General features: G+C 43.2%; 1 protein-coding gene across 1 annotated transcript in view; it reads left to right on the plus strand.

The window, feature by feature from the left end:
- The first annotated feature begins 5326 nt into the window (after nucleotides 1–5326).
- Nucleotides 5327–15421, plus strand: part of HTR4 (5-hydroxytryptamine receptor 4) — a 100443-nt gene continuing 90348 nt past the window's right edge. The window contains exon 1 of the mRNA XM_026858461.1: nucleotides 5327–5398. Within this exon, the coding sequence (XP_026714262.1) occupies nucleotides 5373–5398 (26 nt within the window). The 5' untranslated portion in view covers nucleotides 5327–5372. The remainder of the gene's footprint in view (nucleotides 5399–15421) is intronic.

Consider the following 15421-nt stretch of genomic DNA (forward strand, 5'->3'; position numbering starts at 1 on the left):
ACAGCTTGGTTGGGAAGATATGTTGGTTTACTCATCTCCTCATTGGATTTTCCCTTTCCAACCCTGCATCGCTGTGGAGGTGATGAGAAGGGGCAGAGGTAGGGGAGCAGCTACTAAGGTAACTTGATGGTGTGTCAGGTGAAGGAGTGAGGCACAAGCATGAAGCTGATCTCATCTTGACTGATGGGTGGTTTCCAATTTCCCTGAATGCCATCAGTGCAGCCTTGCTGAGGCTTGTTAATGGATTGCCTTTCCCAAGTCAGTCTCCTGTGCAGTGAAGACTAAGACTAGTCATACACATATGGTGTATTTGTCTTGCTCTTGGTAGCGGTGATTAGTGGAGAATAAAATGAGATGAGGAGTTCTTGCTCCAGAAGGGAAGTCTATGGAGCTGTCAAGTCAAGCCTTCTGGAGATACTGTGCCTGTATTTTTTTCCATTAAAAAATGTTGTGCTTTGCTGAAGTGAAAATACTGCCAAGAGTACTGATTTCAGTTAAGTTTCTCTGGGTGAACAGTTCTTTGCAAAAGCCTTTTCTTGTTTGTTTTGGGGTTTTTTGAGTTCCATGTTAATTTTTTTTGTTGTTGTTCTAATATAGAAAGTTTCAGTTATTGTAGAGCTCTCCGTGACAGTATAATAGTACAGATGTTGTGTACCTTCAGTGTGCGTTAAAATTACAAAATTTTGCAGAAAATCAAGCAAACAGGATGACCCCAAACTGGAATTTTGACATACGAAATCACTGAAAAGTTTTTCTTGCGTTTTGCAGGAATTATCAAAATTAATTTTGTGCTGACACCTGAAGGAGTGAAACCATTTCACTTCACTTTGAGTTTAACCCCTCATGGCAATTGAAGTTTTTAGGTAGATTACTGTGTTGAGCTTTTCATTGCAGTCCCTTGGTACCAAATCTGAAGAGAACACATATGAGAAGACTCATTTTGAGGTGTATCTGGAGTGTGGAGGCTCAGCCTGACTCTCCCATCTGGCCAGCGGAGGAGACCCATGTCTGAGTAGGAGCCTGTGTTAGAAGCCAGGAACCAGATTTGTACAAGAAACCAAACCTGGACCCCACTCATGTCACCTGGCAAGTTGTGGGCAGGGCTGCTCTCAGCAAGCACAGGATGGAAAGGCTCTGGAGTCTGGGACTGGAAGACCATGGGTCTGCAGAACTGTTGCCCTCAGCCCGTGCGACAGCGCAGGGACTGCTCGTGAGCTGTTGGAAGCCGGACATTCAGGAGAACGTGACCTGGGTGCAGTGATGTGCATGGCTCCCTGCGCCTGCAATCACCACCATGCACAACAGCAGAGAAGCTCTTTTGTGCTGACAGGAATATATATGTGTGATAGGCTGAATGGTGTAAGGGTTGTGTTAGGAGTTATCTTCCTGAGGCAGAGAACAGCTTCCTAATTGAGTATGAGTAATCACTTTTAATAACAAAGAATAGCACCAGGCCCTCTGTGTGAGATAGATGTATTTACAGAATAACTTGTGGAGACTTTTTTGTATTACATAGTAATCGACGTCTTTTTTTTTTTTTTCTTTGTTGGGACTCCAATGACTACAAGTCTAACTGCTGTGATGTCATGGGGAGAACAAAAGGGAAGGAAGATCCAGTTTTTAAAGTCCATTATGGTAAAGCTGACAAAAGCTGAGAAATGTCATTGGTTTAGTGTTCTTTCATTATATGTTCATTATATGCCTCATCATATGGGGAAAGATGAAAGTACTAACAGCCCTTAAAATACTATAGGTCTCCTGTACAGTGGTGGGATGTTTCCAGTCCTGGAGGGCTGTGGAGTGTGTTGCTTTAAATGCATTGCCTGGTCAGACCCAAATGTTGCTTGTTTCTGTATTTGTGGGGAAAAAGATAACATGTTTGGGGGGGGGGAAAGTGTTCAGGACTGCAGAGTTTAGAGATATGTAAAGAATTATAAGAAAAAATAATAGTATGTAAGATGCAATATAAGGAACGTGGTTTCTGGCTGTCACACAGTATATGGGGTGGCTGCCAGAAACACAACTAACAGCACAGTGAGATATACCAGGAGTTTGTATACAAAATGTGTAGTTTTATCAAAATCCTTAAAACCGTCAGTTTTTCCTATTTTATACCCAAAAAGTTGTTTCTACTGTATAAATAAACACAAAACAAGTGAAGATAATACTATGGAAACAAAAAAGTTTTCCTTTATTTTAAGCGAGTTATATGTGCTGTGACTGAAGGTACAGTAGTGCTGGTGACTATATAGAAAAGTACATTTTGAAGAATAGGTAAAACAACAATTCTGATTGTACTGAAATTGTGAGTTTTGCTGCTTTAGAAAGTTGCCTCTTAGTCCCTGATACTGAAGGGAGCATGGGGGATTGGGATAGAGCAGATAGGTGATGGTTTTTCTGTCTTCTCTTATTCCTACCCGCCGTTACTGGCTCCCCCCCACGCACATTTCCCTCCTAATTCAGAACTGTAACAGGTGTGAACTGCAGCAAAGCAGTTTCATAACTTTCCAGTGTAGCAGTAAGTACTAAAGCCTCTCTGTTTCTGCATAGTAAAGGAAAAAATTCCCCTGAATCAATGTCAACAAAATTTGACCAGATTTTCCTTGTGACATATCTGTGCTATCTCAACACTAAGATCAGTTTCGTATCTATAGCTTATGTCCAGGGGCTGCTTCTGCCCTGCTCTGAATCCTTTTGGTGGGGTTCAGTCAACCTTTTTGTGCCTCCACGGTAAACCAAGATGACAACTTGCTTTTGAAGGATGCTCTAAGGCAGAATTTTAACCACTGCTCACAAACTGCGCTGGCAGGCAGAGGAGATGGGTCAAGATCCCATGTGTTTTGTCTGCAGTTGGTAGACTGTTCTCTTTGGTTCATATTTATCCTTTTTGCAATGACAGGACAGGGAAGAAAGGACTCCTGACCCCACTGAAACAAAGCACCCTGTCAAACCTATTCTGATGTACTTGCATCTGAATTAACTGAAATTAATTTAACTTGTATGCCAAACAAATGAATGATTTAAAGTGGTTACTTAAACCTCTTTGGAGATTAAATAATTAGGTTTCTTTTTGTCCATTTGAGCTCAGAGACTATAGGTTGTATTTTTACATCTTCCAGGATATTCTTCCGTATCTTTGACAGGCAGCCATCCCAACCGCTTGCTAGGTGTTTTGTTCTATGGAAGAACTCCAGACCAGGAGCACAGGAGAGCTTTTTTCCCCACCAAATAAAAGTTGGAGGTCAGATATTACGGACCCAAAGGTGACTTGATCAGAAACTCTAGACGTCTCACCCTTATTTTGGCAAAGTACAGCGGTAGACTTTAAGTCACCAGATTCCAGAGTGCCCTTAGAAATACTAGTTGAAGGCTAATTCTGAAAGTTTCCACCCTCAGTTAAAAACACCCTTTTCAGTCAAGTAAGTTTTCCTTGCAAAACTATGTATAGTCTATACTCTATACCTACTGAAGTATTAATTCTGGCAAACACTGAACCAGGCCTGGGTAGTGGGTGTTCATTTGCAGTGCAAACCTGGCATAGTATCTAGGAAGTCTGAGTCAGTATTATTACAATCTTTTCTTTGAAGCCAAGTAACCACAATGGCATTATTTGCATTTGAGTCGTTATTAATAGTGCCATGGTGGTGGCATTATCCTCAGCTCTCTAGAGACGAAACACAAGGGGCAATCAACAGTCTGAAATGCTCAGAAACTTTTTTTTTTCCACTGGATTAACAGCAGCAAATACACAAAATCTTTATTAAGGTGGTGTATTCATTTCTTCATTTCATGATGGAATTTTGATAGAATTAAAAATCCCATTAATATTTATATCACTTAGTGTTACTGGGAGTAAGTACATTCATTTTAACTTGAGCGGCAAATCATTTAGTTCTTTGTAATTACTGTACTGCTATTAAGTATTCATAAGGCTGTACAATATAGTGTCACAGGGAACCTATTTTAATGTAGTGGTAAGTCAATGTTTTAATTTTGTGTGAAAACAGAAACTAATTTACCAAGCATTCTTGCTTGTGTTTTCCCAGCCAGGTTTTGCAAGCCTTCTTCAGTTGATTGTATTTAAACTGCTTCTTATAGCTTTGAAAGTTTGGAAGTTAGCATGGAAATCTTAGGTCCAGTGCAGCTCATGTGTGTGCAACAGCATCCAATGTTGAATGTAAGCATAGGTGGGAAGAGGTCATTTATATCACAGCGTTCAGCTCCTCGGTGTCACCAGAATTGAAAAATAACATGTTTTCATGAACTTCATAAAAAGTTGGTCTTGGAGAACAAGTCTTGAGAATGGTGCCTGTATTAGTAATTTATGTTGCTGGCATTTATTTCTAGAAATAAAACGATTTCAGCTGTGAGAGTCTTTGGCAATATTTGTCGATGGATCTCTCTGAGGTCATTGGGAGTTTTAACTTGCAGAAGGACAGAATGGATGGACCAAGGATATTTCTGTGTGTGCCCCTTTCCATGCCAGCACCCAGAACTCACTGGGTACAGCATGGCATCCTGTGTGCACTGGTATAGTGCTTTGGGTTTGTGTCTTTTAAAACTATTTTTCTACTAACTCACTTGTGGTAATTAGAGGCAAAGAGCTGCTACTATTTGAGGCAGTGCTACACAGAGTGTTACTTTACAACAAGTGACACAAGATGTCTGCAGAGGACTGTAACAGATACAGTCTTAGATGTGATCAGTGTCCTATGCATGGTATCGTATGGTTTCTGCCTATTCTGCCTCTCCTCACTCCTATGGAAACCGAGTATTTATTCAGAAGAATCTTCTCTCTGTGCTAGTGAAGCAGTCCTTACAGTGGTTTACTACTACCTTGCTGCAGTTGGGAATCTAAATCCCAGAAGTCCACAGAAGTGATGATCATGGAGTGGATTAAAGGTTAATTTTAGCTTCCAGGTGAAGACCTGGAAGCTCATAAGCAGGTGAATTTTTTTGTTGTTTTTGATAGAGCCAGTGTCCCCCTGGGATGTTGAAGCACTCTGTTAGCCCTAGTTTATGCGTGAATGGGTGGTGTACACACAACCACAAGGGTTGTCTGTCACTTCAGCTTGATTTCATGCCTCTAGGCATGCACCTTAGCGTTGTGAGATACGAATATGTCAGGGTAGATAACAGAAAATTATGTTATGACAGCTCTCTGCAATGGTATGACTTCATTTTGACATGTCTACATAACTTCTGTTTTCAATAGAAGCCAGGCCAGAGGGGAAAAATGAGGTGTATGGGTGTCTTCACCGGGGTAAATGTGCACCTTTGATTTATAACTGTCTTTTCTAACTCTCTCCGCTGCAGGACGAGGTCTCTTCTATGGACATTGAACTCCCAGCTACCTGTGCCTATTGCCTGTGATGGAAGAACTTGATGTTAATGTGAGGTAGGATGAACTACTGGGCCCCTCCTATGCCGCATCTCATCCAGTTGGCAAGCTGCAGAGGGCAGTGGCTGTGCAGTGTGTTTGCAAAGCTGCAGGATGGTATTTTCTGTTTGCCTGTAGATTAAGGTCTCTCCTCTTGCAGCAATACCTGGTTTGGGTTCTCTGAAGGTTCTGTGACGATGTAGTGTCACCCTGTTATTTGTGTAAATGTCAGATGTGGCATAGCCAAGTCAAGGACTTACTTGCAGTAGGATAGGGCCCCAGCAAAGACCAGGCACAAGCCTATCTGTGCCTGCTGAAAGTCTGATTCTGGTTTATTTTCATTCTGGTGCAGTGGTCTAAAAACTTACAACCTCATCTCTGCTGCCTTATACTGGGGCAAGCAAAAAAATTATATCTGTGAAGGAATTTCAAGCCCCTGGGCACACTACTGTTATCAGTGAGAGACAAATTTCAGTATGGATCATTTTGCTTCTGGAAGTGTGATGCCAACAGAAATTATTCAAAAAGGCTGGAGATCGTGTTTGCATTTGTCCCTGGGACACAGGGCTGGCATCGGCTCTGCTGTTACCCCTCAGGTGTGATCTGCAGGGTCCTGCTGTAGGACTAGGATTTGACCCTTTTGTTTCTTGGCCTTTTGACTGGCCAGGCTGCTGGTGATGCTGGACTGTGTGGGGAACTGAACTAGGACCCCCTAAACCTACTTCACACAAGGACATCAAACTTCTGATCAAATCCATGTTCCTGGCCCAGACATGGGAGGAAGCAATAGTCCAGCTGCAATGAGAGCTGTAAGTTTCCACTGAGTTTTCTTAAAATCCCCTCAGGGACTATCTTTCTGATGTTTCAAGTTTTTATTCTGAGGACTAATTCTTCCCTTCCCCTGCCTGGAAACTCCGTTGACAAGTACATGAGGAAACATCTCGGAGAAAATTGCTCTCATAGAGACAGATCAAATGTATGTACTCTGGTCTTCCAGGAAGCCTTTCCCTAAGGAGTTACTGAATGGAAATCAGGAGGAAACACATTACAGAAAAGGGGGGAACAGGGGCTTACACCTCAAAGGGGATCCTGTTGTGCCATTCTGTCCTCACATTTTTAGCTCTTGGGCTTTCAGATTGGGAGGTGCAAGCCACAACCCACTCTCTGCAGCTGTGTGCACAGAGTGACATAATGTTTTCAAAGACAATTTCTGTTCTTAATGAGCATCCTCAAAGTGCTATACTATCAGAGAGCACATCTCTGGTCTTCATTCACCTACTCAAGTGTCAGGAAAGTCACCAGCAACTCCGGGTTGCTGCTTTAATGCACACTCTGCAGGTCACATTTATAACCCAGTAATCAGTGCTGAGAGGTAATGTGTTTTGCTTAATGAAATTTGTCTGGTTTTAATACCAGAAGTGTAGTTAAATGCGTAGGCTACTGCTGTTTCTCTAAAGGGAATTAAGGTGCTGACACCAAGCAATTTTCCCTACAATTTCTTCCTTCCTCTAAAGACACTAGGAAAAAGTCTTCTGTTTCTCACTATAGTGAAAAAAATTCCCCACTATGCATTTCATCATTCACCAAAGGAAAATCTGTCAGTTCATATACACCAAGGAGCACAGAGAAACTGGCTCAGCATGTGCCTGAACCACAAAGGCCTGGGCACAGGGAGGCTGTACCAGAAGTGTGACATTTTATTTACCTTACCCATATATTTTTTTTGGTAACGTGCTATTTGTGACTGGTAGAGGCAAACACTGCGTAGGTCTGACCCAGCATGGATTTTTTGAAGTGGTCTGTTGGGAGTTTTTTAATTCACAGTTTGTAGGAACCAACAGATCATTATCTGTTTCTTCTTATTTTTGAATTTTGCTATCATTCCAATCAGCCTTAATCCTGGTCCAAGAAAAAAAAAACCAGCTAAAACCTTACCCTTCCCCTAATCCCCCAAAAACAAACCCAAAATTATTCCTATTAGAATTAGACTTTCTCTTCCTACTTGTGATACTTTCCAATAGTTGATACAGCCTGAGTGCACGCAGATGCTTGGGAGAAGGGCGTTTGAGTGCTTGTGGAGCCCTGGAGCCCGGGCAGAGCTTTGAGGGTCTCCTTCAGTCAGCTTGCTGTAGGAAATGCCCATTGCACAGGGCTGGGGAAAAGTGTTTTAAAAAGAGTCCCTCAAGAGACTGCTTTCTCCTGGAGACTGGTTAGTGTGGTCAGCTGGTGTGGTCTGACCCTGGTAGGACATTGAAAGGATGTCTGAGGGGGAAATTCTTTTTTGGTGAATTATTTAATCCAACGTCCTATTTAGATGTTGAAAGAAGCAACACAAGGTATTCATGGGGATCTGATGAATGAAAATCCATGGGAATTTGAAAGCTCTCCCAAATCAATATTGATTCACCGTTCCCCAGCTGTTTTGATCAAACACTGTGGTCAGATCTCACTTTTTTGTACTTCAGGAATGACTTTATTCTTCTGTTCCTGGGGGTTCTTTCTGAGCTGAACTAAGGCAGTCCTTGATTTTGTGTGATTGGTTCCATAAACAGACTTTGTGGTAGGCACATGATTTTATTTTGACTCCACACTTTTCCAAACGATGAATTTTTAGGTTTGAGAACTTTGTTTGTCAGCTACCAGTATGTAGCTAATGTTTCTCCTTTATCTGCCCTGATACCAGCTTTTTTGCTCAGATGTGAAATAATGAATGTTTTCTGTCGAAGCCAGGAGCTTCCACATATTTTCCAGAGCTGCACGTGGTGAGCCTGAGAGGTGGGAGCACTTGGGTCCCCCCTCGTCATCCATGCAGAGCTCAGGGATGCTCCAGTACGAAGTCTGCATGAGAAGGGGAGCAAAGCTTGGGGAAATAGGAGATGCACTGACAACATGGGGACAACAGCGAGATGGGAGGAGAGGGACAGGTTGACTTGGTTTAGAGCTGAGTCCTGTGGAAACAGGATGTTGCCCTTTGGTTCAGAGCAGTAAGTGTTGCAGTTGCCCAGCTTCAGCTGGCTGGGATGGCTGTGAGAGCAGGGCTCCTGCCCTTGGGCAGGTTTTGATGAGGTGCCCTGGAGGATGCCAAGTGATGAGTGGCTTTACATCTCTGTAGCTACCTGAAACACTGCAGGCAGATTCAACTGCACAAATGTTTTATTTCTGTGGAAAATATTGATTATGAATTTTAGAAAAGCTGCAGTGTGAGGTTAGAGACACATTCCTGGAAATTCTAGACAGCCTGCTTTGGGACTTGTATTTATCACAGCCGACAGGAGTGGCAGACCTCATTTTCTCTAATTCTAGAATAGAAAAATAAATGACCTTGCAAGTATTAACGATTTATATTTTATGGAATTTTTTAATTTCGCATGACTTGGTGATTGTTATTGGACACATTTATTATAGGCAGTAGGTTAATGAGATACTGTCAAATGGTTTGGAATGAAAACTCAAACCCTTGAATTGGTTAGAGTATGGGGGAAAAAAAGCTGTTGTCTTTATTCTCTTAATTTCAAACAACTTTATAAAAATGCTAGCTGGGCATGCTACAAACAAGAATACAGTGTTACTTCCCACTGACCTGGTGTAGCACAGTGAACCATAGACTGTTTGCTGCTGATGCCCTCCAGCCAAAGGGGAGGAGCTCCTGCAGATACCTTCAGTTCTACCCTTTCTGACTCAAACTTCTTCCATTTGTAGGTTGTGATGTACCACTTTGAATCTTCTGTTTGGAGCCAGACCTGGTGCCAGGGTTTCAGCAAGTAGGCTGCTGCCTTGCCTCCTCATAACAAGGTGTTTGCCCATGGTTCTTGTAAATTTGTACAAACCTTCAAGCGTGTTTGCACTTCTCTTTTTCAGCTTTTCTGTTTTTTGGTGCATTAGAAAATTTCACTTTCATGCAAACACAGTGATTTTGACAGCGTCAGAGAAAGTGGAAAAAGGCTGAATCTCTTTGGGTTTTCACAAAAGGAAAATATGCACAGAGATGGTTTTGCTGCAGTTTTACTGTGCCTATGCTTGCAGGTGAATCCCCTGGTCATCCCCACACATGGTATCAGTTCTGATCAGATAGGACTTAGCAAAGGGACTTGTGAACTACATTCCTCTTGGAAGACATTAAACCAGCAGCTCTGCACCACATGCTCTTCAGTCTACACTGAGAACTAAAGGTTTTGAAGAATGGGCTCAAACCATGCAGTTTCCACATTCAGGTGTGGTGAGGACATTCAAGCAGGGAGACTGGGCTAAATCTAATCAAAAATATCCCCCCCATGTCCTGCATAGAGGGGAGATGTAGGGGCTTAGATCTACTCCCATTGTGACAAATTACCAGCTAAAATGGACATAGTTTGTGTGTACAGAAGTCATCTGGGAGTCCATGGACTCTTGTTTTTCTGTGCACAAACCAGGCAGTTGGCCCTTAGAGTTTGGGTAGGGTAGGTACATAATAACTCTGCCCATGAAAACTTTGAGAGGAGCTTCCGTGTACCAAGAAGGGCACCTGCAGACCTTGCTGAGCCATCTGGAGAGGCCCAAATGGGGAGGACTCTGCTTCTCTTGGGCACTTGCCAGTGTAGTTTGCATATGTGCCATGCACAGGGAGTGAGCAATGGCCTTATTAAAGACCATTAAAGCCTTCCTAGACCTTTGGTAAGACTTTCATCATCTCACTACAGAGCATTCCCTGTAGTCAGGAATGAAGAAAAGCTTCCTGTCGGCATGCCAGTCCCTCCTTACCTCATAGCAGCTAAATCTGACTCCTCTACATTGATGGGAACACAGGTGACTCAAATCTATGCCATTTCTGAATGGTATGGTTGGCCATTCCTATGCATTTTCCCTTCTTTGAGCTCCAGCACTCATTGTTCATTCATTCATCCCATTGCTATGGGTGCTGCATGGCAAGCTCAGAATTTCTGGTTCCTGGGCTGCCTCAATTTTAGCTGATCAGGCACCATAGAGGACTCTGTGATGCAGGTCTGCAAATCTCCCACCACCCTAGAGGTTCAGGGTGCTCAAATGCTTTATTCACTTGACTGATCAGAGTTGCTCTGCTGACACAACTTGAAAAGCATTGGCTCAACCTTTATGAAAGAGCTTTTGGTGAAGATAGGCTCGGGTGTAGTTTACAACAGTGCAACAGGTTGAAAAGTTGGGGTAACTACTGAGAGGCAATCTGAAGACTTCTCAAAATCTGCAAACTGATTTTCATGTATCAGCTGATGTTTCCATTGGCCAAGGACCCTACTATTGCATGCAAAATATTGACCACACAATTGTGCTTCAGGCAGTTTTAAAAATATTTCTGTTAGCATTTTAACCTAAGAGGCTGTGCTCTGGGCTTTGAGATCAAGGTTTTTTTCCAGCTGTCACATGAAACTCTTTGTAGATCCATGGGCAAATCTTCAAGACTGATAGATTCTTCTCCCTGTGACAACTAGAGTCCCATACAAGTTCCAGCACTAGCAGCCCTTATTAGTCTTCAAGTCCATAGTTGGGAGAGAAGTTGAAGAGCAGCTGCCTGGCATTTATAGGCAGGACTGAGGAAGCATAGTTGTGATTCTGCTGGCTGAAGCTTTTCTCACGCTCTTGGGCAACAAGGAGAAACCTCTGCTATTTGAATGGGTACTTCTGAGCGTGATCAGGGCTGTTCTGTGTACTTCACACTGTATAAAAGTTTCTTGCTTCCTTAGGTGTTGGGGAGAGGCCGTTACACTCTTGAGAGATAAGCTTTTGAAAAAAAAAATCACAAGACAGTTCAGTCCAAGTAAATAGCTTTTATATAAGCCTTTTTATTGTAGCTGCTGGTGAAGGCAGATTCCCTTTGCTAAATCACCTATGGAGAAACAACGTATTATTTGAGTTTGCCACAACAGTAATTGCTTTTTATTTTTAAGCCGAGCCCCCCCCCAACCAGCTGAATTTTAGATTGATGTTAATTGCTTCTGAACTTGGCTTTATCAGTGTTAGATTTCTCAGTTTGATGCTGAAGGTATTTTTGTGGCTTGAAGTACTCTGAAAAACACAAAGCCCTCTAGCAGTACTGTGTGGGGTTCATTAATCTTGTCCTGACTTTGAGAAATGGGAGCCAAGGTGAAGGAACAAGGAATTAAATTGGTTGAATTAGTTGTGTTTGTTTGGAAGCAAAGAAAATACTCCATTATTTAACCCAGCTGCTGTTCCCAAAATCCTCATACAGAGGCACAGTGAACATTATTTTTGACAGCAGACCTTCTCAATGATATGCCGTCTCCATTCAAGTTGTCAGTTTCAGTCAGTCCCAAATCTGGAGCCTTGCTGTTTTGGCCCAAGAGGCTCCTTTCTACATGGACTGCAAGAAGTGGTGCTGTGGATGGCTGTCTCTGAGATGGGTTTGTTACCTTGAGCTGGTGTGCTGGCAGGATGGCTGACTGCAGCAAGAGGCAGAGAAAGTGTTGAGTCTCCTCTCCCCATCCAAACCTGGGGGGAAGCAGGAGCAATAGTCAGTAGTGGGAGAGAGAGACACCCAAAGAGCTCCACCCCTGAAGGCCCAGAAGCAGCTAAGGGATGTCCTAGGAGAGGAGTCGGTGGGTGCCCTTGATCTCCGTGCTCCCCTCACTTCAGCACACTGGCAGCCGGCAGTGAGGACTGAGGGGGCCAAGACCTGGGATGCGAGGCAGGACAGGCAAAAAACTTGGCTGAAAGTAGAGGTGGCCGTTTGGGCAAGGGGGAGGCTGTGCTGAGTGGTTGGAACAAAGTAAGTATCTGATTTAATGACCTGAAGTGTAGAAATTGGAAGGGTTTTAGGAAAGAGCTTGTGTGCTCTGAGTGCCCTGCTGGTGGGAATTCGTGGAAAGCAAACAGTTTAAGATTCCTCCAGCAGGTTGCAATGTAAGTGTTTATTCTTATATATACACAAGCTCTTTTCAAAACCTCTCCAGCTTCTACTCTTTAAGTCATTAAATCATTGTTTGTCTCAACTTCTTTGATCACATTTCTATTTAGGTGAGAAATACCAGTCTAAAATGTCATTTAACAGGCCAGAATAAGCCTAGAGCACTCTTCCTAGCCTCCTTTCTAAGGGAAGATCAGCTCTAATCCTCCTGTAATACCTGCAGCATCCATCCAGAAAGGTATTTGCTCATGCATTTCTGTGGAGACAGACATACTGATGGAGAAGATTTTCTGCAGAGCTCTGTCTTTGTGTCCCCAGGCAGGAGTGATGCAGCAATCAGAGGAGCATGTAGATGAGAGCTGAGTGTTTTCATCCCTTGGTATACAAGTGATATCATGTCCTATTCTGCTTGCTGAGCTGATGTGGATGAGTGCACTTTCTCCTGAGGATAATGGCAGGCAGAACACACAACGCCAGAAAAGAGCGAAGTAAAACCGTACAGATTCCTTATGAGGCAAAACTTAACAGTATTGATTTATATCAGCTGTAGATATGACCATATATAAGCTGTGCTGTTGAATAAAATGAACCATTTTGTAAGCAGCCATTAGGGTGGTTGGGCACAGCAGGGGCACCTAGGAAGGAGTTCACAAGCTGGGAGCACTAAAATGCATGGGCCATTTCTGAATCTGCAGCAATAGACTTCACATCTGCTGACACCCGGTGCAAGAAGAGGGGTGAAGCAGGAGGGCACAGGGAAGCAATGCATGGTGTAGAGGTTCACGTTCATATTTTTGTGCTACCAACCGAAAATCCTTGGTAGCCAAAAAAGCCCTGAAAAAGAAGTTGTCTCTGCTGAATGCTCCACTCAGCAGAAGCGATAGCTTTTATCAGCCTGGGTACATTTCATCTTGTTCAACTTTTTTCTCAGTTTCTAGGGAAACACTTTATAGCACTATATTTATCGGAATGTCTTTCCAAACACCTCCGCCAACACTTAATTAATGGAATTTTTAAGCCTGGCTTCAGCTTCTGCAAATTAATAGTGTGCTCCCTTACAGCAGCTGTGGAGCAAGTTAGACATATATATTGTGTGAAATAAGTTAGAGGGTGCAGAGGCAGAGGGGCAGCTCCACCATTTGTCTGCGTGTGCTGAGTTGCCCTAGGGAGGTAAGGCCATCAGGTACTTCTGTTATGTTTCACTCTACTTATATTAGTGTGCCCCAAGGAATCAGATGAAAATGCCCTTGACAAAGAGCTGGGCGGTAAAAATTAACTTTTTGGTATCTTTCAGCATATCCTTTCTTTAGCTTCAGTGTCACTGCAGAGTGACAGCTAGTGAAGATCTGGAAGAGGCTGTGGAAGCCTGTCAAAACAGTCCCAAAGCCTGAGATATCCTGGGACAGCTCTGGCTTTTAGTGCTTGGCAGAAATGTGCAGCTGCCTTAGAAAGCAGCAGATTGCCCAGAGCAGAAAAATGGGCTGGACCTTCTTGCCAGCTTTTGCCCATGCCAGTTGCCTGGAAGGGCAAGGCTGGCAGCTGCAGTGCCAGGGGCTTTCCAGGACACCCTCCTTGACTTTTAGGACTGATCATCAGTATTAGGCTGGCAAAATTCAATTTGTCTCCGTGTTTGAGATTTCTTGAGCGAGCCATGCTCAGAGGTTGTGAGTAAGGAAGCTGGGAGGGTGTATCATGGTGTCTTGAGAAACGGGACTGCTGTGAAACCAGAGCTGTGTGGGAGACGTGGGACCAGATTAGCTGTGTAAGGGTTAATAGGGCACTGTGAGTCATGTTGACAGAGCTGTGTTTCCTTATAGAACAGACATGATGTTGTGTCTCAAAACCAAAGGGTATTGGCTGTAGGTGGAAATCTAATGACTTTTGCTTTCTCCTCAGTGAGTTACAATTCCCTGAGTTGCTTTTGGAGAAGAGCAGAAAGACACTTCTGAGGTCCTGGGTAGACATCTCTGCTGGGACTGCTATCTTGGGAATAGGGCTGTGATGCTGAGAGCTGCAGTGAGCTGTTACCTACTCCTGATCCTGCTGTGATAGTGTGTGCAGCTGCAGAATGAGCCATTGGGAAAGAGCATTTCTACTATCTCAGATATGAAAGATGCCGCAGCAAAACATTTTGTGCTATTTGTTTGGCAATGTGTCTAGGACCTGCTGTTGGGTAGTATAAATGACTGTTGATAGACTGTTACCCTGGAGCAGAGTGCATCTACAACGCAGATAAGAAGTACGCTTCTCTTCTTACCGACTTCAATCTTTCCACTATTTATTGTGCCCTTACTGTATTGTAGAAATGAATCATCAATTATATGATTCCCTGATCTAGCAGTCAGAGGTCTGAACTTACTGTCACTGGTTGAACTTACTGTCTTGCCCCATCTGTTAACTGAGGACTTGCCATCACATGTGATTTGAGCTGAAGCCTTTGCCTTCCAGAGTCAGAACATTAAATAAAAGTGGCTGTTGTTTGACACAAGCTTTGCCATCTGATGGACTGGAACCCCATGGAGACGAAGCTTTAAGGGAATCTTTGACTGTTTGGGGGTGAATACACTGTAGGATAAGTTATTTTAAAAAAAAAAAAAGCTAAAAAGCTTCTGCTTTCTATTGAATCCTGTTGAATCATTAAAAGCTTAGTATGGCATTATGTGACTCAAGTCCTTCCCAATATATGATGCCTGGACTGCAGAGAGAATTTGATCTCACACTTGCCAGATGCCCTTCTAGTTCTCACATCTGACAACAGTAAATCTGGAAATGTTAAAAAAAAAAAAAAAGTCCATCCTTGCAACAAAAAACATTAGAAACAGATATCAACTTTGAAGAGGGCTGCTGGGGACAGAGGCTGGGTTTCTGGCTAAGTGCTGGTATGTCTGAGATAAATGGACCAGCAGTTGACCTGTCTGCACATTGGCTATGCTATAAGCTCAGGGAGGAGTGAAGGAGAAAGAAGAGGTCTCTGCTTACTGTTAGTGAGGGATGGGATGGGGTGAGCAGGACGCTGTTAAATATCTGGCTATTCATCTGTTGATGGGTCAGAGTGAAGCAGAGAGAATGTATTGAGCAGGGCCTTTCCCTTCCCAGGGCACATGAGCTCATGCCTACGTGAGAACAGAGAAATGCGTCATGGCAGTTTTGGGGTCCTATCTGTCTTC

Source organism: Athene cunicularia, assembly GCF_003259725.1.
Source record: "Athene cunicularia isolate RWA chromosome 13 unlocalized genomic scaffold, athCun1 chr13_part1, whole genome shotgun sequence".
In the NCBI taxonomy this organism is placed as follows: Eukaryota; Metazoa; Chordata; class Aves; order Strigiformes; family Strigidae; genus Athene; species Athene cunicularia.